The following is a 27,170-nucleotide window of genomic DNA, read 5'->3' on the forward strand; positions in this document are numbered from 1 at the left end:
ATGGTGTAAAGTTGACTGCATCTATCTTTTATACCTATTCTATAATCATATGTCAACTACGTATACCAGCACACCTAGATTTTCTCTGAGGTGGTAAAATCACAGGGCGGTGTGACCAACCAGAAAAAGGAGGCATAATGCACTTTGACAAGCTTATTGCTATGCAGCAGGAGTTCAAACAGCAACTGGAAGGTCAGTAAGAGCATACCATGTTTACTAATGCATGTCTGACTCAGAAAATACTGCAAACGCTGACTAGTGTCCTCCACACCTCTTTCACCGTACACCCCCTCCCAGCATGTGGTCAGATGTTGGGAAACAATTCTGATGAATGTATGAGAGCTACAGGATCATTATGAAACTATAGCTGTGTGATAAACTTGTGATTCTGAAATCATGTCATCCTTTCACAAGAAAGCAACAGTAAACTTTGATCTGCAGAGAGGATGCACATTGCACAGCTTGTGATGATCTGAAGAAATCAGCAGAAAGCGAAGCAAGATCGGTATGACTCCTCTGCATTTACAGATCTTGCAGGATGTGGTGAATCATGAAGACTTAGATCTATGTCAGGAACATTTCAGCAGATAAATCCACAAGCTAGTCTTCTTTAGATATTTATTCTTTCTTTATCAAAGCTTTAAGAAGTTAATTAGGATCAAGATGCATGTAATCTTTTTATCACAGTGGTTTTGTAATGAAATCTGCTCTGGGGGAGGTTTTCCTTCTGTTTCCGTCTCTATTTAGTGTGTGTTTTATTTGCTGCGGCAGCCTGAGTTTAACAGGTTTTTTTTATAATGGACTAAATCACAGGCTACTAAAGGAAATCACAGAGTGCCCTGAGGGTAGGCATAGCTGAATGCCTATAATAGTTACATGCCTGCCTGTCACTGATTTGTTCTGTAAAATGGAGCAGAATCTGACCTGCAACTGCACACACACACACACAATCAAAGCCTTTTATTAATCCAGTGATATGTAAAGCAGATCTGTTGTGTTAACTGGCCATAATACCTCAGTGAGAGGGCGGCGTGTACACCAGCTGTGTTTGAGATGGGGCCGGCATCCGGCACCTCCAAAACTATTCTTTTCACACTGGGGTGTCGCTCTTTCATGTTCTTATATTACATCAATGTAAAATATGCTCCCTCTCAGTGGCCAGCTGGAGAGGCCAGGTCCGGGCTGTGATAGTAAACGAGAGGATTACAGGGGTCAGATTGTTGCTGAATGCACAAAGGAGTGATGTAATGTGACCAGTTAGGAGCTGTGTGCCAATATGAGGGGAAATCGCATAGAGGTTTTAACTCTTTAGTTGTGAATCTGCTGGATTGTGTATTTCAAATATCAACCCTGCAGGCAGTAAAAACACTGACCTGTTCATTTTGCTGCTTAGGTTGGATACCATGAGTCTCTGCTCTCCCTGGTGTAGTGGATTTTCCTGAAACTGGAGCAGAGAGAACCAGTTATGTTTGAAGGAGGAGTACAGACTTGGAAAGCTGAAGAGGAAAGGGGATTGGAGGGGGGGTGGGGGGTATTTTCCTGCATTCACTGCATGCAGTCTGATCCTAAAACACAGGTGCAGCCTCCTCCATGCCGACCTCTCTCTCCCCAAACCCCCACCGCCTTCAGGCTGCAAAGTGCTTGTCCATCTGATCCTCAGTTAAATCCTGATTATTATGGATTTGTCTATTCCAACCTGTTATGTGTGAATATGTGGGGTATGTAAAAAGGTGAGGAAGATAGAGATAGGCTACTAGTTGGAAATCAATGCTACAAATTAACTGAGGGAAAACTTAAATCCTACAGAAAAAAAAATAAAAAATAGGATGTATGTTTGGTGAAATGAAAAGCTTTTATCCTCACTACACCATCTGCATCTAATCCGGTCGGTACATGGGTTTAGTTTCACTTGCTTTAAAAAGGTAACCTTGCCATACTAATTTTTGGGCTGTTTTTCAACACGGCTGCGACCTAATCCAAGGATCTCCCTTCTCCCAAAGCGTCTGCAGAGAAGTTTAGAGGAGGCAGAAAGACGAAGGGGGTGGGGGTACTTCACAGCTGAGATTTGGGGCTCCCAGCGGCGTCATGCAGAGCCGATCATTGTCTCTCTCACACTTTCTAACTAGCATTTCACAACATGCAGACAGCGGATCGAGCCGTACGCAGCAGCAGCAGCAGCAGCAGCAGATTTGCCCTCGAGGCTTCTTTCCTCCCCGACGTCGACCATAACTAACAATTTGGATTCAGCGCTCGGATGAGGGCAATTACTGGCAATAATCTATCATAATGTCTCCTTTCCGATCGACTGATAGTCTAATAAGTGAAGCAATGGCTGCACAGATCTGAGTCCACCCCGTGTGAGAGAAGTGTTGCTTGTTTTAAATTCAAACGAGAAAAAAAGAAAAGAAAAAAGGCACTTTGATTTCAACGAGGATCGGATCGGTGGACACCATGCACAGATCAGCGGATTTTACACTCAGAAAGCCGCTGAGTACGTTTGATTTGGGATTACTGTGACACACGCAGGTTTCTTCTTTTAAGGGGGATTTTTTTTTTTTTTTTTTAGTAGGAGTCTGCTTCCTTTCGCTCCTGTTCTCTGTCCTCCGGATCCTGCAGGACTCCTGAGTCGCGGAGAGCCCATGCAGTCGCCAAGGTTGGTTTGTCTGATATCTGGAGATTTAATTGTACATTTTCACTTTTCTTTGCAAAGTAGTCTTGCCAGCTTTTGCTTTGCTTGTTGGCATTAAACTATACGTATGCCCTAAAGTATGTTTTTCAACAATCTGAAGTCTCAGGAGAGCTACACTTCATGCACAATGTGGAACTCTATTGCTTAGACTGCAATGGAAAATACATTAAATGCTAGAGGGTAATATAAGGCAACATTATTGTACTTATCATACATATAAATCTGACATAATACAGCGTGATCACATGTGTTAAAGGCAGTGTAACATCAGGGCACACATGCGCCTGCTGGCTGCACATTTTCACATCCTAATTGCATGACAGCTGTAATTAGGCCAATAACAGAGCTGTCCATAAAGCTCACATTTAATGACAGGTTTGGTTGTCCTCCTAATGCCATGTGCGTTTGTGTCATGATTTGATGTTTCATATCAGAGCTCATAAGAAGCGCCATCTGTTGGAAAAGAAGAGGATCAGTCCTCAGAGAGAGTCCTGCAGGACAGAAATGTAGGCTAGTGCACACAATTCGACATAAAAAAGGATGTGGCTGATATCACTTATATTATACTGAGTACATGTCAGAGCTGTGTTGTAAGCTCTTTAAGGGCAGGTTTGACAGGTGATACCAGCACACTATGATTGGATATTACCTTGCTGGATTTATAGAGATGTCTCATTGTTTTATAATGCCACTTTTTCCTGTCAAAGCATGTGAAGCACATGATCTGAGGACTCAGTGGAGACATAACCTCATTTATATATTATTTGTCTTTTTCATACATAGCGATGTTCAATCCCAAAATACATTTGTTCTTGAACATTTTGCACAATTTGATGATCAATTATATAAATGATTATTCCAAAGACATAAAATATCTTATGGATAAAAAAAAAAAAAGGATGCTGAAGCTTAGAGCTCCTGTGTTTTTGGTGCAGTCAAACTGATTATGTTCGTTTGAATAGATAGGGTCTCCTGCTTACTCACAATGGATTATCTATAAACTGTGTGCAATAATAATGTCAAAAATTCAAGCTTATTTCCTAATTTTCTCCGACAAACAGTCCGTTACAGTGAATTCTGGCTTTAGAATCAGAGAATGTTTGGTGATAATTTCTTGTTGAAATGTCGATAGATATCAAATAATGTTCTGTCGAGTGATAAATCTAAGCATGTACATGTTTATTACAATAATGACATGTTTTTGATTAACAGTAAGGAATAAATAGACTTAACTTAATTTGGTCAATGTATTTGTTGTAGACACTTTATGGTTATCTATTGATTGTGTAAAATGTTATACGTATTGGCCCTTTGCATGTCCATGCAGTCATGTAGGCTAGAAGCTCATACTATAATAAAATAAAAAAAGATTAATCGTGATTGTATGCCAAAATAGCAATTGTCTTTCATGAGGGACGGATGGCTTATTGTTTATAAAAATATCATTAAAAAAGTAATAGGCTTAATATTTTCTAACCACCAATACATCAGTGTCAAATGTTATTGACTGCTTACTTTAAGGGCATGCCGTGTTAGCATATTAACATTTTGATATTAAAAATGGTCTTTGTCTGCAACAGGTGACATTTCAGATGTTCAATCTAAACCCCAGATGTGACATAAAGAAACCAGGATTCAGAGCTTTATCTAACAGTGGACCAGCTCGTGAATCAGTCAGACTATAGACATATCTGCACCAAAGCCCTTATAATGCAACAGGACACTTTTGCTTCCACATCCAGAAAAAATGTTCCACAATTTATCAAAACATCTCACGGAGCAGCAGCTTTATACCTTTCAGCTGCTGTCATTAATTTCAGATGTGGACGGTATATTAGAGCTGGAGATCAGTGTGCAAGGGGGCCACCCTTGTTGAAAACATGTGTAGGCTCAGACCTCATTGTACACCAACGTATCCATCATCCACAAGAGGGACAGCAATCACAAAAGACATTCAGCATAGCTATGGAAAAGTACTCTGCAGCCAGCCACGACCTGAGCGAACACCCCCATCCGTCTGAGAGCGTTCTGCTAAATGGCAGCAAAAGACAGCAATGATAATGTGTCATTTCAAGACAAAGATATCCAAGGAGGGCCCCCCCCCCTCCCCCCTCATATGCTTCTCTGAACTGTATTGGAAATGTGTTCAAATGCTTAAAACCTAGATGCCACGATTACTCTGAATCCTGCTTCATGAGTTTCACTGAAATAAACAAGAATCTTTAGGGAAATGTCCACATCAAGGCACTCCTCATGATCCCTTTCTCATTCTGTGAACTCATGAACTTGTAGGTTTTGGAATACTTCATAAAGTGTTGGTTGGTTTAAACTACTGCAAGATGACATGTTGGATAAGCTCATGGTTTGTTACCTGCTGGACACACAAAACCATCAGTAAAATAATGAATAAACCTTTCAATTTAGGTGATTTATTCTCAATCTGTTTTCTCATGCGGATACATATTTTTATCATATAATTAAAGGTAGCAAACTGAATTTCAATTATGTTTGATTGCTTCCACTCTGTTATATTCAGTTTGTTGTATGTTTTGTTTTGGTTAAATTCTCTTATAACCCTTAAAAGAATCTAGTTCCCACATTGACATTTTTTCACCTCACCTAGCTGACAGTATCATGTCCGACAGAATCATCACACAGTTGAATTCAACCAATTTATCATTCAACAGAAAAATGGACTGCTAATCACTTGATGATTGCTTAATCATTCATGTCCTTTGGAGCAAAACAGCCAAATAAATTAATTATTGATTAATTTGTTGAAGATTTTCTCAATAAATCAGTTAATTATTAAATCAATAGATTGCCAACAAAATACATCACAATTCTGCAGAGTCTGAAGCAAAAGTCCTCGAATTTCTTTCCTCGCTTCTGTCCAACAAACCATCCAGAACCAAGACTCTTCACTTCATATTATATGATGAATGATTTCCCTTAGGGAGCTAGAACCAGCGCATGTTTGACATGCTTGAATAATAACTGATTCCATTTATCGCTTATCAGAAAGTTGTCAATTATGTTTTTGATTAATTCATTGATAAATCATCTAATCATCGCAGCTCAAGTTGCTTGGATAAATAACCACATCCAATGCCATCTTTGAATCAGAATCAGATTTATTGGCCAGGTATGCTTACACACACAAGGAATTTAACTTCGGTGATCTGTGCTCTCTTATATACAGGTACAACATTAAATATCAACAATAAACAGAATAAGAAAAGACTAATATTTACATGACTAAATATGAAACAGTGCAGTGGTGAATAGTGCAAAAGATGCTGAAGTAACATGATAAGTAAAAATGCAGTTGGCTCGCTCACTACTGTACTACATAATCAAGAACACAATTGGTGGGCAGATACATCGACACAGCTATAGTGTTCCAATCAATGTAGTGTTTAGTAAGGGTTTGTAATCGCCTAATGTATGATGTTTATACTGGTCTGAAACATTTAAACCCAAGAATACTCATGGCTGCACCTTCACATGGTGCTCTTTATAGGCTACACATAATTCCAACATACAGTCAGACAAATTTCCCTTCATTTAGAAATGTTGTCACCCTAAGAAACAACAAAGCCTTTAGTTATTGAGAAACTGTAAGCACAAAGTGTAGTTGGTTACTAGGGCTGGACGATATGAACCAAAACTCATATCTTGATATTGATTAGCTGAATGGCGATACACGATATATATATATATATATATATATATATATATATATATATATATATATATATCGATATGCCTTTTATTAACAGTGGAAAAATAAACCACCTGTTTGTGAATTTAAAAAGCAATATTATAAAATTAAAAAATGAGGAGCAGGGTTAAGAGGGAGAGACAGTCAGTCATCATCAGTGAGCTGACGCTATAACGTTATTTTAATGCAACATAAACTATATCCATATTAACGATATTTTCTTACCCTATATGTTGTTTGAAAATATATCGATATATCTTAAAAACTCGATATATTTCCCAGCCCTATTGGTTACTGACTTACTATGTAGGCGAGTGTTTGGCCCAGTTTGTCTGTATATAGAAGAGCCACCTTTTTAGGATATATAACATACACTAATATGTTGATATAAAGGGAAAGGGTAATTCTTGTTTTGCATAGTTGTTTTTTTCCCCCTCAAACTCTGCACACATGCTCTGCAGAGGAGGGAGGCCGCTGCTTTGCTTTCCAGGGTTTCCCTCCACACTGAGGTTACATGGCGTTGTGGACTACCACTTTGTGGGTCTTGAAGAAATCTCTGGTCGTCTTCGAACAAGTCTGCACACTGAGATGTTATTTGAAACTTTTGTGAGGAGGGGGGGTGTTAAGGGTAGAAACAGGCTGCAGTGATTGGTTCACGGTGTGTCCGCTTCACTTTATCGACACTCCCTAAAAAGGAAGAGTCACTGCCTGGGCTGCTCCAAGCCGTTTGTCACGCATTGACTCTCGGCTTGCTTATTCTGCAAGTAGCCCCTCAGTTCAACTCAGAAGATTAACAACCAAAAAAAAAAAAAAAAAAGCTTCTTCTTACCACATTAGTGATGAAAAGACGGGGACGACTTCAGACCTCTTTTATGGACTTTGTTTTGTGTGTTTTGTCGACTCAACGAGGACTCTTAACTTTCCTCCTTCCTTAATCCGGTTTGAGCAGGGAGAGGAGTGAAGTGCGACCCCGAGCTGGATGGATGGTTATGGGGGAAAGAGGAAGACCCTCGGCGCTTGACGTGTGCAGAGTCCTAGTCGTGTTTCTCTCACTCTTCCCCTCTGGTAAGTCAACTATTGTTTACTTCTAAAACAACTTATTAATTAGACCAACTGCCAATGTGTACATAAACACGACGACACTAACTTAATTAACTAGTAACGTAGTGAACTAGTCACTACGGGTTCACCCTAACCCTAACCCACGACGCAGCTAACTGCTCGTCTACTGAACTTACTTTCCACCATGGAAAGCATGGGGGGGGGGGCTAGTTGCCAGGCTTGCTCCTGTTTTAAAAGCCACTTTCTAGTAGCTCGAATTTTTTTTAAGCTTTTGTTGCTTAAGTATTTGTAAAAAATATATATATTTGCTAAATGAGGAAAATTCGCTGTTGCAAATAAAAAAGAAGGTAATTCTCCAAATCTCTGCACCAAAAGATTTCAGAGAGTGCTTATTGACACGTTTGAGAAATATTGGGAGATTTGAACATTTTTGCTACAAGATTGAAAGTGCAAAAGTGGAATAAGTACTCTTAGTTGATTTAATAGGTGTTTTGATTCAGGTATCTTTTTCTCAGAGAAAATCAAAACAAAGCGTTGCTGCAGCTGCAATTTTAAAACATGTTGCCCTTACATCCAACAAAACAAACTTTGTAAATATAATTGTGGAGTTCTTAATTCCAGTTTAACGTGTAGCCCAGCAGCCACAAGAAAGCGACTTACTTGCATTTTATTGACTTTACACCTTGGTTATTTATTACTGTTGCTCTAGGGACACCTCTTTCAGCTCACCTTGCACGTTTCCCAAGCCCTTATCAGTTTCCCCTCTCAAGTCACTTACCGTCAAACAACAAAGTGATAATGCACTGATAGTGGAGATCCGGATTAGTTTATTGCCATCTATCAAATGGGTGGTACACGGAGAGAGGCGATGTGGGGGTTGGAGAGAGGTGAAGCTTCTTTCAGAGGGTTTTAAGTGAGACTTCAAAGTGTTGATATCACTCCCCCCCCCCCTCCCTCGAGACACTGAATGAAACCTCTCACACAAGCCCTCACAAATAAATACTTTATTAGTCCAAGGTAATACTAAACAAACATGGTGTCGAAAACAGGGCATCCTGAGAAATGTTTGAAGAACATTTGTGTTAAGAGTTGGTTTTTATGTGGCAACAATCTACCATCAGAAGTTTATCATCAAAGGTGTAGATTAGGATACCAGATTGCATTTTTAATTATAAATAAACCAAAAGTTGTGAATTGGTATTACGCCAAAGGGATGTTCAGAACTTCATTGTTGTTGTCTTAAATGTTTTGTTCATAATTTGATCAAATATACTTCTTCATGCTTTAAAATGTATATCAACACAATACAGCAGCAACAGTGATGCTTTGACCTTTTTTCCCTTTTTTAAGCAATCAAGTTGTTTAAAATGTAATATCAAATTTGATGTATAGGGTCAAACAAATCTGCAAAGCAACATTTGACAGTGCAGCCTAACAACAATAACAGTGAGGACTTCAAAGCACTAGTTTGTAAGGTTATTATTCTGGTTTTCATTCCAGTTTTATTTAAACTATGGTCTTAAATATAATCAGTAACATCCAGAGTGTACTTTTAGGTTATCAGATATGAAATGTTTTGGGGGTTTTTTTGCTCATTGTGTGTCTTGTTCTTCGCAGTGAGTCTGCAGTGCAAGATCCTCAAGTGTAACTCTGAATTTTGGGCCTCCACGTCGAACTCTGGCCCGGAGGAGGAGTTTTGCACGGCACTGCGAGCGTACAACAGCTGCGTGCGCCGGACGGCTCGAACCTGCAGGGGCGACCTGGCTTACCACTCCGCCCAGCATGGCATAGAAGATCTAATGAGCCAGCACAACTGCTCCAAGGAGGGGCCAACGTCGCAACCTCACGCCCGAACCCCAATTCCACCTCCATCCCCGCCGCTCCTACCCGACAGCCAGGAGCGCTCGGATGGCCCGGAAGTGTGCCACTACGAGCGCAGTCTGGCGCGCAACACGGCCCCGCCTAACTATACCCACTGCGGCTTCTTTGGAGACCCCCATCTCCGAACCTTTGGAGATGATTTCCAGACGTGTAAGGTTGAAGGAGCTTGGCCGCTCATCCACAACAAATACCTGTCTGTCCAGGTGACCAACACTCCTGTGGTGCCGGGTTCAATGGCGACTGCCACAAGCAAGGTGGGCATCCTTTCTGTTCTGTCCTTTTATGAATGGACTACCATAACCAATTATTCCCCAAAAAACAAAATAGATTCAGGTCAGTTAGTGTTTGACAATAAAAAAACAACATCACAGTGCTGGTAGAGAATGTAATGTTAATCCAGGGAAGAACATTTGTAAGCTGTCTGTGTTGTGCAACCAACTTATTCATTGCAATAGTACAAGGTATCAGACAATGCACAAGCCTCTGTCTAAGAATAAGTATGGACACGGACAAAAATAGTATCAAAACATCTCTAATGAGAATATTTGTTTAAGGTTTATGGATTAAGACGGTACAAAATGATAAATTGATATATTCATATTGTTTTGCTGCATAAATGTCATTTCTGCAGAACAACAGCTCTTCATATTTCTGTCTTTGTGAGTCTTCTTTCTCATGTGGACTGGCTGTGAAAGCTTCTCCTTTGTTGAAATGTGGACTCTGGTTGGTGTTTGGTTGAGGTCCATAAAAACAGATAAAACGAAGCCAAACTCCAGGCTCAGTTGCACGGATCTTGATAAGCTTTTTTGAAACGATATGTTAGTGTAATAACAGCAGTGCTGAGTCAAATGTTAACCCGAGGTTCATATCTAACGAGATGGATTTCAGTAGAGTTTGAGGTGAGAAACAAGGAGTATGAGATTATGTAGTTGGTTATACATGGAGAGTTGGTCCAGTCACTTTGTTTGGTTTCATAACTTGAGTTTAGACTGAGGTATAAAAGCACTTTGTCCTTAATCACATTTCTAGAAAGAATCATTTTCTGCAATCACGGCCTCTTAATGACGCTCTATTAAGCATTTGTGGCTTTTTAAAGCTTTTTTACAGTAAAGACATTTTTGTGTTGCTTTTCTTGGAAGCAAATGAGACAAACTTTTTTTTTTTTTTAAAGATCTTGATTCTGGACAAAGGGGGAAAACAAGGCAGCAGCCAATGCCACCTGTGCAAACAAAGCCTCTCTGGTAAAAGATCTGCATTAGCAGGCTCTGGGTTTGGTGCATTGCTCTCACTTGAGCAAATAAAACAGTATGGTTATTTCTATCTTTTGTTCTGATTGAGGGATAACGGAGCCATTTTTTCATTTGTTTATTCTATTTTAGGCATGATAAATTAATCAGGGGTGAAAAAACAATTTCTTGTAGGTGGGCGTAAGGCTTGGGGGAAGTAGGGCAGAACTGGTGCAACAGACAAATTGTGAAGCTAATAGAATATTCTGTCGACTCCTCTGTCCACTGTGTGCAGACATCAGAGTCCCCAGGCTGTCCTGGTGCCGCTGCCCCTTCACAATGGCTCATTGGTGTCCTGATGAAACCAAGCTAGCAAGAGTCCTGACCAGTCTCGCTTAATTAGTTGCAGAGTATATATCGCTCTGTCCTGGCCCGACGCCACTCCCTGGAGCATAGTTCTGGGGTTCACAGGCAGGTTTTTCAGCACTATGAATGGATCGTCTTTGTGTCTGCAAACTGAGGCCTGATTTTTACATGGCCCAGACTCATGTTTTTTGAGGGCGTTTACCTTGGCCTCCCCCAATGTTGAGCCAGTGCTGAAATGTGACACTAAAGAAAGGCCTGTGGGGTGGATGGCACATGTTGCAAAAAACTTGTGCTTAATGCAAAAGTATAAGAACGTTTAGCACAGTTTATAAGGAGTTAAATATTTGTCAAGAAGTGAACATCCACTTGTGATTTAAAGCTCACAACCTAGATGCGTAGAGCCTTAAACTAATGAGATGTATCTTTTTTTATGTCCTCCTGCAGCTGACAATCATCTTTAAGAACTTCCAAGAATGTGTGGACCAGAAGATGTACCACGCAGAGACGGACGAGCTACCCGCCGCGTTCGCCGACGGCTCTAAGAACGGAGGGGACCGCCACGGGGCGAACACCCTGCGCGTGGTTGAGAAGGTTCCGGGGCAGCACGTGGAAATCCAGGCAAGGTACATCGGGACGACCATCGTCGTGAGGCAAGTCGGCCGCTACCTGACCTTCGCGGTGCGGATGCCGGAGGAGGTCGTGAACTCCGTGGAGGAAGGCGACAACCAGGACTTGTACCTGTGTCTTCACGGCTGCCCCGCCAACCAACGCATCGACTTTAGGAGCGTCCGGGCTCGAGCGGCCGAGTCTCAAGGCGCCAGCAGGACAAGGGGCAGCAGCTTCACCTACCAGTCGGCCAAGGCCAAGTGCAAAGAGCGGCTCCCAGTGGAGGACCTGTACTTTCAGTCCTGTGTGTTCGACCTCCTGTCCTCTGGAGACATAAACTTCACCATGGCCGCCTACTACGCCTTTGAGGATGTAAAAATGCTCCACTCAAACAGCAAGAGATACCACCTCTATGAAAAGGATGCTTTCATGAGCGGTGCGGCACAGAGGGGCTTTCTCTCACTCTTCTTCCTCAACCTCCTCGCTGTGTTATCGTGGAGTTTGTGCTGCTCAGTTCATCTATAGTCCCTTTACAAACAATTCCCTCATGGACGTATTTTCAGTGAGTGTTTGAGTACCATCACTGTGTCATTCATTGGCTCCTTTCTGCTGCTCTGGGTCTGTGACGTGACCAGTGGCCTGCCTGCAGGCTCAGTCCCAGCTCTGAGTCTCATTGTTTGGTGTTATTGTTGTGTTTTGACTTCAGTCGAATGACGGGGCGAGTTCACCGCGGTCTCATCTATCATCGTGTGTATTTAGCAGGTTCATAGCGCTGGTCTTTGATGGGCGCAGCGGTGAGAGAGAGCCCTGCGACTTCCAGAGCTCAGGACATCCACCTGGGATTAAATCCACATTCTCACCGGGGCTGCGTGCCTATGGGAATCCAGACAAGATGATCTTTTGCAGAAAGAGGAGTTTGCTGATCCTGCCACCGGCTGATCCCCCCCCTCCCCCCACACTCCTCATTGGTGCTGAGCCAGTGAAGCTCTCTTTGGCTCATGTGGTGGAGCTAGAGGACCTGACAAGGCCTTTTGTCAACCTAAGGCCAGAAAGCAGCTCCATGTTTGATTAGTTTCCAGCTTTGGAAAAGCCTGAGCCTTTTTTTGGAGGAAGCACTCAGCCAAAAGGATGTCAGAGCAGCGTCTCCAGTCGTCTGCAGTCGAGATTAATGGGTCATATTGTTCGGTTGTGTGTGTGTGTGAGTGTGTGTGTGTGTGTGTGTGCGTGCATTACTACAATACGTGTGCAGAATTCAGAGTCTGTTGTTAATTTTGTGTGTTCGTGCGGGTGTAGTGGTTCCCAGAAATGAGATAACCAAACTTCAGTTGGAAGAAATCTTTCAAGGTCTTTGTGTTGCACCCAAAATTTCAGAAATAGAGAGGAAGAGGCACTCTGCAGTTTTGTTAAAAAATGGACTCTTTTTTTAGCCGGTGGAGCTAATCCCCAACAAAGGGAATATAAATAATGTCTTCTCATCTGTTAGTCGTTTTCAGTGTCACACAGCCTTTCACTCCCATTGTTTGAGCTGAGATGTTGATCAGTCAGTGTTTTGTAGTCTCAGTCGGTAATGTGAATGTACAGTATACATAAAAAGCAAAGGGCGACCTTAACAACGGCACTCCAGAGTGTTTACAGATTTTATAATCCGACCAGTCAAACTACGACAACCTCCTCTGAAAGCATTTTTGTGAATTTAACTTTCCACTTGTCAAGTCGTTGCAAACAGTGGCGTTTAGTAGTACTAGCTGTAAAGAAGTCAGTTTAGCATAATATAGACTTCCAGTGTGCTGACCTGACCGTGGCTTAGTGCGTAAATGATAAGCATATGTCTGTAGACGTGATTTCATGGCTTAAGTCATTGCCAAAGAACAAGCCCTCGTGCCAACATTTCCACAACAGCTGAATTTTTCACCCTTCGGTCTTAAAACGACTCACTTTAAGGGCGATTCTTAACTGTGTTGAACTTGTCTTTGTCAGAGTAAAATGACTAACACACATTAAAAAAACAGCTACTTTTAGTTCAGATTATTTGCAGTTCCACCTTTTTCTTTTTCTTGTGTTTCATGCTAACACTCGTCACCACGAGACGTTTCCATTTGAAACGTAGCTCTCAGCTGCAGTTTCTGGTATTGTGTACGTCAGTCCTGGAGATACTGTTAGTATTCTCGGGCACAGATTTACATTCATTCGTCCTTTTACACTGAAGTATTTGGCAGGCCTTACTACTGCTATTAGGAATATGTATGGGTGCAGTTTAATAACACACAAAAAAAAAAAATCTTTAAACAGATGATTGTAATGTTGAAACTTTGTGTTAATAGATGTGATTTGTGTTGTGAGTTCTACAGTCAACAGTTCTACATGTGTAATGTGAGATTGTACATATGTTTTGTGAGTTTAAATTTGTATACTACCAGTTGTGTTGAATTGAACACTCCAGTTTTTGTACATCAGATGTTTTGGTGAATGTGAACCTTTTTTTATTTTATTTTATTTTACAAAGCAATTTTTGCAAAAAACATGAACACCACAGAACAAAATCTTCTGCACTAAATACACAAACTTGTGTTTTTTCTTTTTTATTTAACCAGGTAATTAACCCATTGAGATCAAGATCTCTTTCACAGGGGTGACCTGGCCTAAGAGGGCAGCAGCACACGTCATAATAAAAAGTACATGATTAAGAAACAGTTTTCAAACTGTAGTTGTAGTGAGGTAAAGTCATTTCTGTTTACTCATTGGTTGGTAATTTAAAAACACTTTGTTCAATGCAATCAGCTTACATATAAAGGGAATGTAGGAACGTGTTATGTGTTGTTCATGTTTTGGAGTTTAAAGCACTTTATGTTTACATTTTTATTCAGCTCTTATTTTTCAAATTTGTCAGACTGGTGAAAAAGATTTAGAAAAACAAACAAACTGAATGGGAAATGCCAGACAGATCAAACCGTGTTGTAATGTAAAGAAAATGTTGTGCTACATGCCAGCTGTTTATAATGTAAATTATTTATTGAATAAAAGAAAATGTCTTTAATAGAGTGCCTCTTGTCTCATTTGTGTTGTTGTGAGTAGTTGCGCTGTGTTTGACTGCCCCCTGCTGGAAGCATGTTGAAATATCTTAAAAAGATATTTCTAGCAAACATCAATTATTTTTTTTTGTACAGATGCTGATGGTTTCTATCAGCAACGTTTAAGAGTGATTCTTCTGTGCAGGCAAATATAAAATAAGAACTACAAACATGACTATCTACTACAAATATTGACTCAGCCAATAGCGGAGCTCAAAAGCTGTTGTGTCATAACAGCCTTCATGATTAAAGCGTTGTATCCAATGTTCTCGTCTGAGTTGAAACATTCAAGCTTAATCAACTGACAACATCAAGTGTTTTTTTTTAAGCTTCATAACATGATAAATACGTGATAAGGGATGTAGTAGCTACTTATGGAGGTCGTATTTAATATGTATATGTTCTTTAAATGTGTACTCTTCTTTGTTTGTTTAGGGGTCAACCTGAGGTGAAAACATTCCCACAATCAGCTAACAGGCCGATCTATGACACAACAAAGACAGATACATCTCCAATCTGTTTAGTTATTTAATGTCCTAAGACTCATCAGAGCTGATGTTTATCACTCATAAGTTATCATAATTATTATTATTCCAATTATTTTTTTGTGTAACCACTTCAGTGGGGTTATGGCGATGGTCAAGTCAGTTATTATAAAGAGCACAGAAACAAAATCAAAGTGTTTCACAGAGCGATCAAACTGTGGGGGTTATTTGATTGATGATAAAAAAAAAAGAGGATATAGAAAAGAGGATAATTCAAAAGCAAAGATGAAATAAGATCTAAACGCTGAATCATTTCACAAATAACATCAAACGCAAACAAAATGTAAACATTGGAACGCTTTTCTTTCCCCAAGCGTTTTGAATCAACTCCGAAGTGTTATTGTCTGTATTCATGCTCAATTCATCATGTCACTTCAGTGTTACTTTTTCATCTCGACAACTTTTTCTACAACTCATGAAACCGTGTACATAATGTTTAAATATCAGTATATTGTTCTGTGTTCTTCTTCTCTTATAAAACGTGTGTGCGCACGTGTGTATTGATGACTGGTTGATCTGTGGGGATGTAAAGATTAATCGTGATAATCGATTCAAAGGTGTCAAGACGCACATCGGTACTCTGAAAAATGAATCGCAATAATATGGTGAGCGTCAGCAGCTGTAGAGCAAGATATTAAAATTGAGGATGCACCTCCATCTTTTAAATCGGAGGTGTGGAAGCATTTTGGCTTCCCCCCCAAGACAGAAAATGAAAGAGGTGAGAAGATAACAGACGAGACAAAAACTGTGCAAATATTGCAAGAAGACGGGGAACTACACAAATATCACAACCAACATGATGCAGCATTTAATCTACACCACAAGAAGAGAAGCTCCAATCACCTCCATCCAAAAACATTGAAAGGCCAAACCACACTGAAAAGTGTAAAGGAATCTTTTTCACTCATAATTTGTCTCAAAGTCTCATTTTGTAAAATATTCAAATTCAAAAAAACCTTATTTGTCCCCGGGGGGTAATTCAAAATAATAAATCGTGAGTGAATCGTTGCATCCCTATTGATCTGTATTTCACTTTTTCCATCCTCTGCCCACTGTCAACAGATGGAACTGAGCTAGTTAGTGAAATCTGGTGAAAAAAACATCTTCTCTTGAATGTTGTTTGGTACATTGTTCCTGATTTAAATGAACTAATAAACTAAACTAATTATATATTTATTTTATGATATTATATATAATTATTAATGTATAAAATGAGTAAGTGTAGCCAATGCACACTCAATAATTATGGAATGAAGACCAAGTCTGTATACTTAATTGATAAACTAAAGGATATTCTACAATTCCACAATCAGAGAGTAAGTACAACACAAGCAAGGATCTAGAAAAAAGGGAACAATGTCAGTAAGAGCAAACGATCAGCTTTGAGTCTGATTGGACACACAGGTGCTGACAGGAAGTGACCAGAGGCAAAGCACAACATTGAGGGCAGTTCTTGAGAGCTCTAATCAGTATAGAAACCATCTTATAAGTCGTCGTTATCAAACAAAAACCATCGTCATTACCATCATCATCATCAATAATATGGAGACCATCATCATTAAGTTAGTAGGTATTCATGAAAGAGCTGGGTCTTTAGCTTTTTCTTAAAGGTGCAGAGGGACTCTGCAGATCCAATGGAGTTTGGAAGTTCATTCCACCACCGGGGGGCGACAGAGGAGAAGAGTCTTGTCAGTGTCTTAGGACCCTGTTGTGAAGGTTGGATCAGACGCCTTTCATTGGCAGAGCGTAGTGGGCAGGAGGGAGTGTAGACCTGGATCAGAGAGTTAAAGTAAGGAGGAGACGTTTTTGTTGCTGTTTTGTAAGCGAGCAGCAGAGTTTTAAATTTGATGTGAGCAGTAACTGGGAGCCAGTGTAAGGAGATGAACAGCGGGGTGACATGCTCTTGTAGGAAGGTTGAAGACCAGTCGTGCTGCTGCATTTTGTATCATCTGCAGAGTTTTGATAGTGCATGTAGGAAGACCTGCCAGTAGAGAGTTGCATTAGTTGTATTGATTGCAGGACTATGATGTAATTGGATGTATAATTTTGATGAAACAAACGAGAGTTGAAAGCTTTACCACAGAATGATGGAGATCAGAAGTGAGTTCATACAAGAAGACAAACTCTCATAGTGTAACAAAGTTTATTACATATGTTCAAACATATGTACAGCACATTTCTCATGAAGAGTGGTTCTGTCACAAATATAAATTATTTAGACTTTTCTTAAAGAACATATGATACAGGAACTTTAGCTTGACGTGGAAGAAGAGATGTGCTGGCTGTTCACTGTAACAAGTGGGTTAAGTGCCCAGGACGAACACACACACACACAGACACACAGACACACACACACACACACAGACACACACAGACACACACAGACACACACAGACACACACAGACACACACAGTCTGTGTGTTCAACCTTTGTTTTTCCCCTCAAATCATCAAACCCTTTTCCAAAAATCACATCATGGTTACCATAATACATGGTCCCTTCACCCGTCGTCAGTCATTCAGCGGACACAAAATCTGACTGTAATACTCCACATCCTGCCCGTGTTAGACCCCGGTATTGTCTATGAATCAACACACATGATGATACACACATAAATAAGGCACAAATGGAGAAGCATTACAAAAACAAATTTAGAAGAAGAAAATAATTGAGGGGCCAGAGCGGGACTTGATTTGGCACAGGGGGAAAAAAGAGTGAACGAAGCTAATTGAAATGTCGTCAGCAACATCTCGATAATTCTATCACATCCTACCAGCAGCAGTCTGTGCATCCAAACCACAACCATAAAAGTTGGAAAGACCATGTTGGATACTTCATACACATGAAAGTAGTCGTGTACAGTAGGTGAAGAGAGCGGTGAATTATAGAATCTACACTGAAGTACCATCGTTAACCATTGTAATACTGAAAGGCAAATATAAAGGATTGTTAGAAGTCAGTGTTAGTGTTAAGAACCTTTGCACGAGTTTGTCGCAATAAATACTGCTTACAGAGCTTCATTTCATTGGGCCTACCGAGAGGGAAAGTGGTTAAAGTGAAAAGAGATAGAAGGGTTGCAATGATTTATGTGGCTACTCATTTACAGAACTAGTATTTGTACATAAGAAATATGAATTTGCTATAAAAAAAAAACCTCCACAAACTTCCCATCAAGTGTCTGGAGGACAGATACTTGCTTGATTGATCATTCAAATGTCAGACTGTCCCATCATCACCCCCCCCCCCCCCTTGCATGGTGCAACTCCATGATTCAGTTCAGCTACATGTTCAAGGTGAACATCTTGAAGGTGCAGATGATAACATAATACACATTCCTTTTGCAATGACATCGTTTGCAAGACTTAAAGCTAAACACACACACATAATGAATGTCCATGTCGTGCTTCCTTTTGGGATGAATCCCGTACATTATTCATTCACAAAGGCCAAAAACCTTCAGGCACTTTTAGGATTGAGATCAGTCCTCAGTTCGTGTATCCTAAACCCTCTTTAGATAATAGTCCATGGGACTAAGCATCCGTCAGCGATCCATTCAGTCATAGTCAAGTGTGACCAACAGAGTCAAGTCATTTAAATAAAGATGCCAGCTTAGTTGTACATCGTGAAGACGACAGGAGGAAACACTTCCTACATGAACCTCATCATTCACAGACAGTCACTGAGAGGAGAAGAGCAAACTATTTTTGCTGGAAAAAGAGGGTTCACATTGATTCCCTGTCCACCTGTGAGCTTATGATTGGCGAGTCCAAACTTGTCCTTCAGCAGCGTGCTGCTTTGAAGCTGGATACAAAATACCCAGGGTAGTTTCTAGGCCAGCACTGTCATACTTTTATGTTTTCTTATTATTCCAGTTCGGATCTGCGGCTGCGCTCGGCTCCGAGGGCCTCTCAGGCGGAGAGCGGGAGTCCTGGGGAGACTTCTGAGCCTGTGGGGAGCGAGGGTCCAGCGGAGGGGGAGGTTTGTCAGGATGGAAGGGTCTGCTGTAGTTATCTGGAGCAGGTGGACCCGCTGGCCTGTGCTCTGGCATCCTCCTGAAGTCCTGCTGAGAACCCTCTCGGCCCTGGTGGTAGTTGGGGCGGAACTCATCAGAACGTCTTCTCTTGGGGTCCGGGTGCCTGAAAACCAAAATTTGTAGCATTTATTAAAGCCATTGTGTTACATCGTTTGAATGCTGTAAGGTTATTGTATTTCTAACAAAAAATGACAAAAGGCAGGCGGAGGTGCTGAAATACACAAGAGAAAAAACTCTGGAAATACATGAAAGTGTAAAAGTTGAACCATGAAAAATACACAGTATATACTCAAGAAATTATAAACTCACAAATGTTCAAATAATAAAATGAGCATAACTTAATTTGCAAGTTTCCTTCACATTTAAGTAATGAATCCTTTTTTGCAGAATATAAACCCACTGCCCTTTGGCTCCACAACTACTTTTCATTTAACCCACACTGTTTGGTCATGACATTAAACTTAGAAACAAAACTCTCGATCTAATCTTGCAAAAAAAAAAAAAAAAAAAGGTGCAGGTATCTCTCACCTGTCGTAATAGGGTCGGTTGCCCCTGTGGTCCCGGTCACTGCCGTACTGATCGTACGGCCGTTTCCGAGGGGAGCTGTTGTTGCGGTAATTGCCTGAGCTGCGGTAAGAGTCTCCATGGGAACGTCTGTCGCCATAGTGATCCTTGTAGCGATGTTGGTCGTAGGGATGATGTCGGTCTCCCTGCCATGACTGGTTGCTGTTACCTGGGTAATTATATTTACGGTCCCTCTGCCAGTCTCCCCTTTCTGAAAAAGAAAAGTGGAAAAGATCGTGAAAAAGAAACGCACCTGAGCTCTGCCTCATCCAACAAGTTACACCAATTAAAAAAAATATTCAGCATATTGAGAAAGGCTGAGATATCTTGCTCCTGTTAGGTTGGTACAAAGGCTGCAAACAGAGAGAAATCCACCTCCCATCACCCCCTTGCTCCCTATCCCTCTTCCTGCATCTTATCCCATCTCTCCCCCTATCCCCTTCCAAACCCGGCGCAGTCTAGGCCTGTGAAGGCTGTTTCATCATGAGCCGGGGATCCAGCCGAAGATTTCTGACTTACTAAGTTTTTTTCTCACCACTGTAACTTTTGCTGCTTTGCTAAAGTGCTCATGATGGATAGGCCGGGTCTTTGTAATATAGCAATAAGTAAGGTCTTTTACCTGCTTTTTGTAACATAACAATGAGTATGGTCTTTTATCGTCTTTTTTTAAAGTGTCTCAAGATAACAATTGTTATGAGTTGACGCTATACAAATAAAATTGATTGATTGATTGATTGATTTTCACATGTACCATCATTGGCAAAGTGCCGTTTGTTAGCGGAGTTGTACGCCTCTCTGTGGTGTCCATGGGGGCCGGACTGAGATGTGTGAGACGCAGCTTTGGAGTTAGGCTGAGTACCCGTGGAGTCTCGACTGGAACCAGACGCCTCCGGTCTGAAAGACTTCGTCCTTCCTGCCGGATCCTCCCTCTTCTTCTGTTACCCCGTGGAAATGTTAAAGGGATGTTACTCATGGTAATGTAGAAAAGATGGTGTTCACTTCCAAACAAATGATAAAACAGCTAAAAGTTAAAAAAAACAACAACTTGCCTCTTCCTCATGTGAACGCTTCTTTTGTGCCATTTTGTAAAGTTTGTGAAGCTTCCTCGCACCGAACTCTGTAAACTTGGATACAAAAATCCACAGGTTTCTGCAGAAACAAAACAGAAAGTAATGCTTAGAGGAGTTCAACAGGTCAGCATTGTGATCAGATTCGACATGTGATCGGCTTACCTTCGCCATATTTTCACATGTTCGGGGTCGCTGTAGGCTTTAAGGCACTCTGTGATTCTGTCTCCGATCTTCAGTAAGCATGTGCGAGTGTGCTGGAGCTGCTCCTGGTCAGACAGACCCTCGTCTGGTTTATCCAGCTGCTTCAGGGCCTTCTTCACCGGCCTCATGCGCTCCTTACACTACACACACACACACACACACATTTTGATTACATCATTGTAAAGCAACACTACAACATGTACGCAGCAGCCCCTCAACACATTTCTCATCAAACTCACAATACTGAAAGTCTCCTGGTCCAGTTCATCGTCATCCTTTCCTTCAATGGGGACTGGATCAGACCCGGCTGTAATGTGAACCGGACCTTGAGTCTTCTTCCCTTTGGTTCCTTTCGCCTGAGAGGAAAATATTTTCTATTAACATAATCAACACATATCCACCAGTAACATCTGAAATAGATCAATCACAGGGCGGGGACTGGTAAAATCATCATAATGCCAAAATAAAACCAGCATCCTCTGCTGTCATACCTTTTCTTTCCTTGGCTTGGCCCCCTTTTTGTCTTTGTCCCCGTCCTTCTCCTTCTTAGGAGTTCCATGTTTTTCTTTGTTCTCTTTGTTATCCTTTTTCTTTTGTCTTTTCTTGGCGGGGGACTTCTCTGCTCCGTCATCCTGCTCAAACACAAGACAAAAAAAAGAAAGTCTTCTTTCAAAAAAGAGAGATAAGTGTGCATCAAAAAAAAAGAAAATTGTTTCTTTGCTTAAGTAAGAAACAAAAGCTTCATTTAACTTTATTTTGAAGGTATTGCAGTAGTTCCTCTTTCCTCTCATGTCTGCAGGGCTCTGTTTATAACTGTATTTTATCTACTGACTGATGTAGTACCACGACAATTAAAAAAAACATGCACGCATTTAGAACTCCAGAAGTAACTGTGACTATATTCTCAGTGCCATATTATAAAACAGAGCAGCAAAGACATTTAGGACAAAGTTTGCAGTAATATCACATTTTTTATTAAAAGGAATTTTTGAAGGAGGTGCACATCCAACGATCTCATAAGGTAGGTGCGTAGGACAAAAAACTATTACTTGAAAAGAAAAAATCCTCTACACTACTCTAACAAAGTATCGCCAATTTATTAGAAAAATCACAGCGTTTCGGCCCCTATGAACCTTTAAGTGTGTTCTCAAACAAATCAAATCAAAGAAATAGACAAAGCTCCATCTACTGTGTGTGCTCAGGTTCAGGTGTGGGACATTTCATTTAATTACAAGCGTCTCTCAATAAACAGCAGTAACATGTGGAGAGTCACTCACCCCAATATTCACATATATGACACATGCATGAACTTGTGCAAACAAAAAAAACACAGCCATCATGTATACTACACGCAGAAGAAAGCCATGCAGACTAGAGAGTGTAACTTGAGTTATGATGTCATGGCTCACCTTGACCTCGCCCTCCTCTGACGGGTTGTCGGACAGACGAGGGGAGGAGATATCGTTGCCCTGCTCGTCCTTGAGGATCTTCTCCTTTTTCACCCGAGGCTTCCTCTTCCTCACTTTGACCTTTAGGAGGCACATAACGGATGAGTTGTGTTGTTGTTGTTGTCAGTAAGAGGAGTGGTGCATATCAAAGGGAAACTTGTTGTGGTGGAAACATGAAAGAGGAGTCACTCTGCGTTAGAAAGCGTCTTACCTCCTCCCCGGTTTTAGACACGTCCGTGTTGTCTTGCTCTTTTTTCAGCAGCTTGAGGAGGTACTCGGCTCTCGCTTGTAATTGCTTGCTTTGAGGCTTCTTGCTCGGATCATCGGGGAGAATCTGTGACCAAAAGTAAGACTGATGTTTCAACATGATCTAATGCTTCATTAAAACGCATTTTCACAAATTTGTTACAAAATCCTTGACTTAAAAAATGTGATTTTTAAAAGCTTCCTTAACAGAGAAATTTGATCGAAGCAGTTTTTTTCTCTTAACCTCTTCTTCATTTTTCATCTCTATATAAAGAACCATTTCCAACTTGGTGCTTAAGATAGAATAAAAATATTTGCCTTATCAGCCAGTTTAAGGTCAGGGTCGGTCTTGATCAGATCCCAGTTGCCGAAGCCGTGCTCGTAGATCCCGAGCAGGAGCTGTACGTCTTCCTGCAGATCCCAATCCACATCAAAGTGGGCCACCTTGACCCTGCATGTGAGCTTGAACCTGTGGTCAACAGAGACTGGTAAGATTCTTTCTGAAACACATGATATCTACTTTTCCACACATCTCAAAGTACAAAGGCCCATCTCATATTTGTAGTTTTTATCTTACGTGTTCCTCTCCTCAGGATTGGAGGGCACCGCTTTGTGCAGAGGCTCAAACTCCTCCTCATGCTGGATGATGGTTTTGGCGTTGACTTGCACTCCTGAGATCTTGATGTTTATCCCTCTCCGCTTCCCAGGACCTTTGGCTGGAACAGAAACTAAGCATTATTTCAGACCTTAGAAAAACGATCTAATTTTCAAAGAACTCTGAAAAAAGGCAGAATCATCAAACCTTCAACTGGGTTCTCTTTCAAGTGTTCCTCGTGCTCCTGCACCGCAGTGACACAGCTCGTGTGGATCAGTTCACCGAGTCTCTTCAGGTCGGCTATGGACTTATCAACCAGCTCCGAGTCTCGGGCGATGGCCTCCAACCTGACAGATAAGAAGAAAGAGAAGAGGACTTTAGTGCTTAGTTTCCTGATGCTAATCTAATAAAAAATGATGCAAACACACTGATCATTTCTAAAATCAGTTAACAACATGTTTACCTTTCAAGAGGAGATCCAAACTTCTTGTAAGCCTTGATGAACCTGTCAGTGATATGAAAACAAACAAATGTTAAACGGGTTAAGAATAAAAAAAACACACGGGTTAAATATAAAAAAAACAAACATTCAAAAATAAAATCAGTCAGGAAAGACTAACCTGCGAATCTCTGCGTCAGTGAAACCCTCCACGTTGTTTTTGCGAGCTCTGGGTCTGCCTCTCTTCTTTGGCTTCTTGTCGTCATCACTGTCATCGGTCTCGCTCTCGGAGCCCGAGGAGCGATTCTTCAGCTTGGAGCCAACGTCGCTGTCGCTATCGTTAGCCTGAGCCTGAAAGACAAGAGGAACAAGAACAATGTCTTAACCCCGCAATGCTGAAATGCTTCAGTGTGAACTTTTGTGATCAAAAAAAAAAGTCTCCGATTTTGATCTTAAATCCTCCGCTCACCCTCTTGTTCGAGCTCCTGCTTCGGGGCAGCATAAAGATGTCCTCCATCTCCCGCTGCTTCTCCTCCTCCTCGATTTTGCGCCGCTGCTCTTCGGGGATGATATCGTCCCATTCCCTTATGGCCTTCCCCTCGAAGTCTGGCGTGCTTTCCTCCATGCTTGAGAAATTAGCAACCTGCAGAAGTATCGGGACAAGGAGAGAGTTAAAAGACCTCATGAACAGGAAGTAGAGTAGGTTTAAAGCTACTATAAAATCATGCAGCAGTACAAAACATGTATGAGTGGCAGGTACCTTAAACTGAGATAGAAGTTCATCTGTAGCGCTCGAGCCCTGGTCACTTTCCCTCGTTTCAGCCAACCTGAGGATCTCGTCGATGTCCATCTCCTACAGAAGCAAAATCAAAAGTGGGATTCATTTTAAAAACACGTCACACGTACTGTAGATGCGCTGAAGATAACTATCAGATTCTAATCACTGTAAATACCTGAGGTTCAGACTCCTCTCCTTCTGCTTCTTTGAAAAGTTCCTCTGCACCAAACTTGAGGATGGCAGTCAGCTCCTCTTTATTAAATGGGTTTGAACTATCGACAATAAAAAGGGAAACTTTTACTTCCAGCATGTGTAACACTTAATAATCACAAACCTGTAAATCTAATTTTTCTTACTTTGTGCTTCCTTGAGTTGAGTTGCTGTCCAGTACAGTTCGACCCGTGGTGTCCATCCTCTGAATGACGAGATGGTCCAGAACCATCTTCTTCTTCGCCCTCTCGATTATGTCCTCCTCCACCGTTCCTTTAGTGACCAGTCGATAAATATTCACCTATGAGGGTGAAATGAGATTGTAACCTTTGACCTTCTTTTTTGGGATGGGTATACAACCATCAACAAACTGTACACAGAATGTCAGTATATCCCTTCCCTCCACCAACATCAACACATACATATACATACATGCATGTCTGCATACATAGGCCTCCATGCATACACAGAAAAACAAAGCAAAAACAAGAAAAACAATCCTAACAGTAATACTAATAATACTCTTCATAATAATAGTAAAAATAATAAGACGAGACAAAAACAAAAGATAATAATAATAATAATTAGATATCATAACATTATAGCATCATCGCATTTATCATTGTTGACAACCTTTAGAAAATTCCTCCAAGCAACAGATCAATGGAAGCCAAAAGTCCTGAAAAATATGGCCACGGTTACATTTTTCCAAAGTTAGTTTCTCTAACGGTAAGAATTGTGACAGTTGATCCAAAAACAACAACAAGGTTGGCGGAGATTCATTTTTCCAAAAAAGTAATATACATTTCTTGGCAAAATATGTTGTAATTATTAATACTCTGCATTTTTTTCCTATCCAACTGAAAATCTGGGGAGTCATTTTATAAATACAGACAAGGGTTTAAATCAAATTCCATTTCCAAAACAGATTTAGTAAAAGAATGAATAGACTTCCAGAAGTCCTTCAGCACATCACCAAAACATGTGCAAAAATGTTCCATCTTCATTTTTACTTCATAGTTATCTTCGGAGATTTTATGCATCTTTATTGGTGAGATAGAATTTATGAATGAACTTTAAATTAGCTTCCTTGATTTTGTTACTTGTATATGGGAAATGTATTCTTTCACAAATGTTTGACCAAATATTTTAATTTAAAAACAACCCTAGGTCCTTTTCCCAGATATTTAATAAAGTTAGAAAACATGAATGACCCGTTGTAGATAGGATACCATATACTTCGCTAATTTTACCTTTAATTGTTATTGAGGAAATTAATGTATCTTCCATTTCTGATAATCCAAAGCGTAACTTTTTTTCTTTGATTAGTGATCCAACAACGAACCTCTAGATATTTTAAAATGTGTGTTTGGGACGCCATCTTCAGTTTTTAAGTCAATGAATGATTTTGGTTGTAAGTTGTAAATTGTTTTATGCCGAAACTTGTCCATTTACTTATATTAATTGATGTTAAATGTTTTTTCAAATCAGGATTTTGATGGATAGGAGAACACAGAAGTATAGTTAGTGAAACCAAGTGTCCTAATACAGTCTTTCCATGCTAAAAGCGTACTGAAGACAGTGAAGCACTGATCCATGTGTTTTATCCTATTAAATTGTTTTATAAATATAAGGGATCAAAAAAATTGGCCTCCATCTGGACCCACAATGAGTCCTGTCCCCCCAGGACTCCTCTACCTCTGACCTTCTGAACGAGGTTCCACAGTGAAAAGACGTCAACTTGAAGCGTAGATTACCTGTTTCTTCTGACCGATCCTGTGAGCTCTGGCTTGTGCCTGCAGGTCGTTTTGAGGGTTCCAGTCCGAGTCGAAGATGACGACTGTGTCGGCTGAGGCCAAGTTAATCCCCAGACCTCCGGCTCTGGTGGACAACAGGAAGCAGAAGTCCTAGAAGACAGATGAGACTGTTAATGTAAGGTGTCAACGGTCAACACAGGTCAGCACAAAAAAAAAAGAAGAAAAAAAAAAAACATTTGTGGGGCGCTGGTGGCGCAGTGGTTAGTGTGCGCGCCCCATGTATGGAGGCTGTAGTCTTCCAAGCGGGCGGCCCAGGTTCAAATCCGACCTGTGGCTTCTTTCCCGCATGTCATTTCTCCCTGCTTTCCAACTCTATCCACTTCATGACTCATTTCAATAATGCTACACACTGTGTGTTTTTATAACAACAATAACTCTTAACTGATGTACATATGTTTGATTTTTAACTTCTATTTTTATTTTTAATAATTATATTCCTGTTTTCTTCAGCTGCTGTAATGCAAAAATTTCCCCTATGGGGGATCAATAAACTTTATCTTTTCTGTCCTATCTCTCAAATAAAGGCACAAAAAGGCATAAAAATAGGTCTTTAAAAAAAACCCATTTGTAAATATGTCTTAATCATCAATAGGAAGAATAA

At 40.7% G+C, this 27,170-nt stretch overlaps 2 protein-coding genes across 4 annotated transcripts in view; one reads left to right on the top strand and one right to left on the bottom strand.

Annotated features, from left to right (window-relative positions):
- Nucleotides 1–1,876: 1,876 nt before the first annotated feature.
- rgma (repulsive guidance molecule BMP co-receptor a) lies at nt 1,877–14,588 on the top strand. Its single transcript, XM_029279262.2, has 4 exons — nt 1,877–2,653; nt 7,363–7,478; nt 9,093–9,610; nt 11,393–14,588. Exons 1-4 carry the CDS (start codon nt 2,640–2,642, stop codon nt 12,077–12,079), a joined length of 1,335 nt encoding a protein of 444 aa, XP_029135095.1. The 5' UTR covers nt 1,877–2,639; the 3' UTR covers nt 12,080–14,588.
- Nucleotides 14,589–17,293: 2,705 nt separating this feature from the next.
- The window catches only part of chd2 (chromodomain helicase DNA binding protein 2), a 35,709-nt gene continuing 25,832 nt past the window's right edge, over nt 17,294–27,170 (bottom strand). For all 3 annotated transcript variants that reach the window (XM_065957289.1, XM_029279261.2, XM_065957290.1), the window contains 19 exons: nt 26,510–26,659; nt 24,899–25,053; nt 24,718–24,814; nt 24,525–24,617; nt 24,234–24,407; nt 23,946–24,115; nt 23,789–23,830; nt 23,533–23,672; nt 23,308–23,446; nt 23,049–23,199; nt 22,696–22,818; nt 22,446–22,565; nt 21,528–21,668; nt 21,276–21,392; nt 20,998–21,176; nt 20,815–20,914; nt 20,517–20,700; nt 19,730–19,976; nt 17,294–19,304 (listed from right to left, as the gene is read on the bottom strand). In XM_065957289.1, coding sequence (XP_065813361.1) covers nt 19,019–19,304; nt 19,730–19,976; nt 20,517–20,700; nt 20,815–20,914; nt 20,998–21,176; nt 21,276–21,392; nt 21,528–21,668; nt 22,446–22,565; nt 22,696–22,818; nt 23,049–23,199; nt 23,308–23,446; nt 23,533–23,672; nt 23,789–23,830; nt 23,946–24,115; nt 24,234–24,407; nt 24,525–24,617; nt 24,718–24,814; nt 24,899–25,053; nt 26,510–26,659 — 2,808 coding nt within the window. In that variant the 3' untranslated portion in view covers nt 17,294–19,018. The remainder of the gene's footprint in view (nt 19,305–19,729; nt 19,977–20,516; nt 20,701–20,814; nt 20,915–20,997; nt 21,177–21,275; nt 21,393–21,527; nt 21,669–22,445; nt 22,566–22,695; nt 22,819–23,048; nt 23,200–23,307; nt 23,447–23,532; nt 23,673–23,788; nt 23,831–23,945; nt 24,116–24,233; nt 24,408–24,524; nt 24,618–24,717; nt 24,815–24,898; nt 25,054–26,509; nt 26,660–27,170) is intronic.

The sequence above is a fragment of the Labrus bergylta genome, chromosome 7 (genome assembly GCF_963930695.1).
Source record: "Labrus bergylta chromosome 7, fLabBer1.1, whole genome shotgun sequence".
Classification (NCBI taxonomy): Eukaryota; Metazoa; Chordata; class Actinopteri; order Labriformes; family Labridae; genus Labrus; species Labrus bergylta.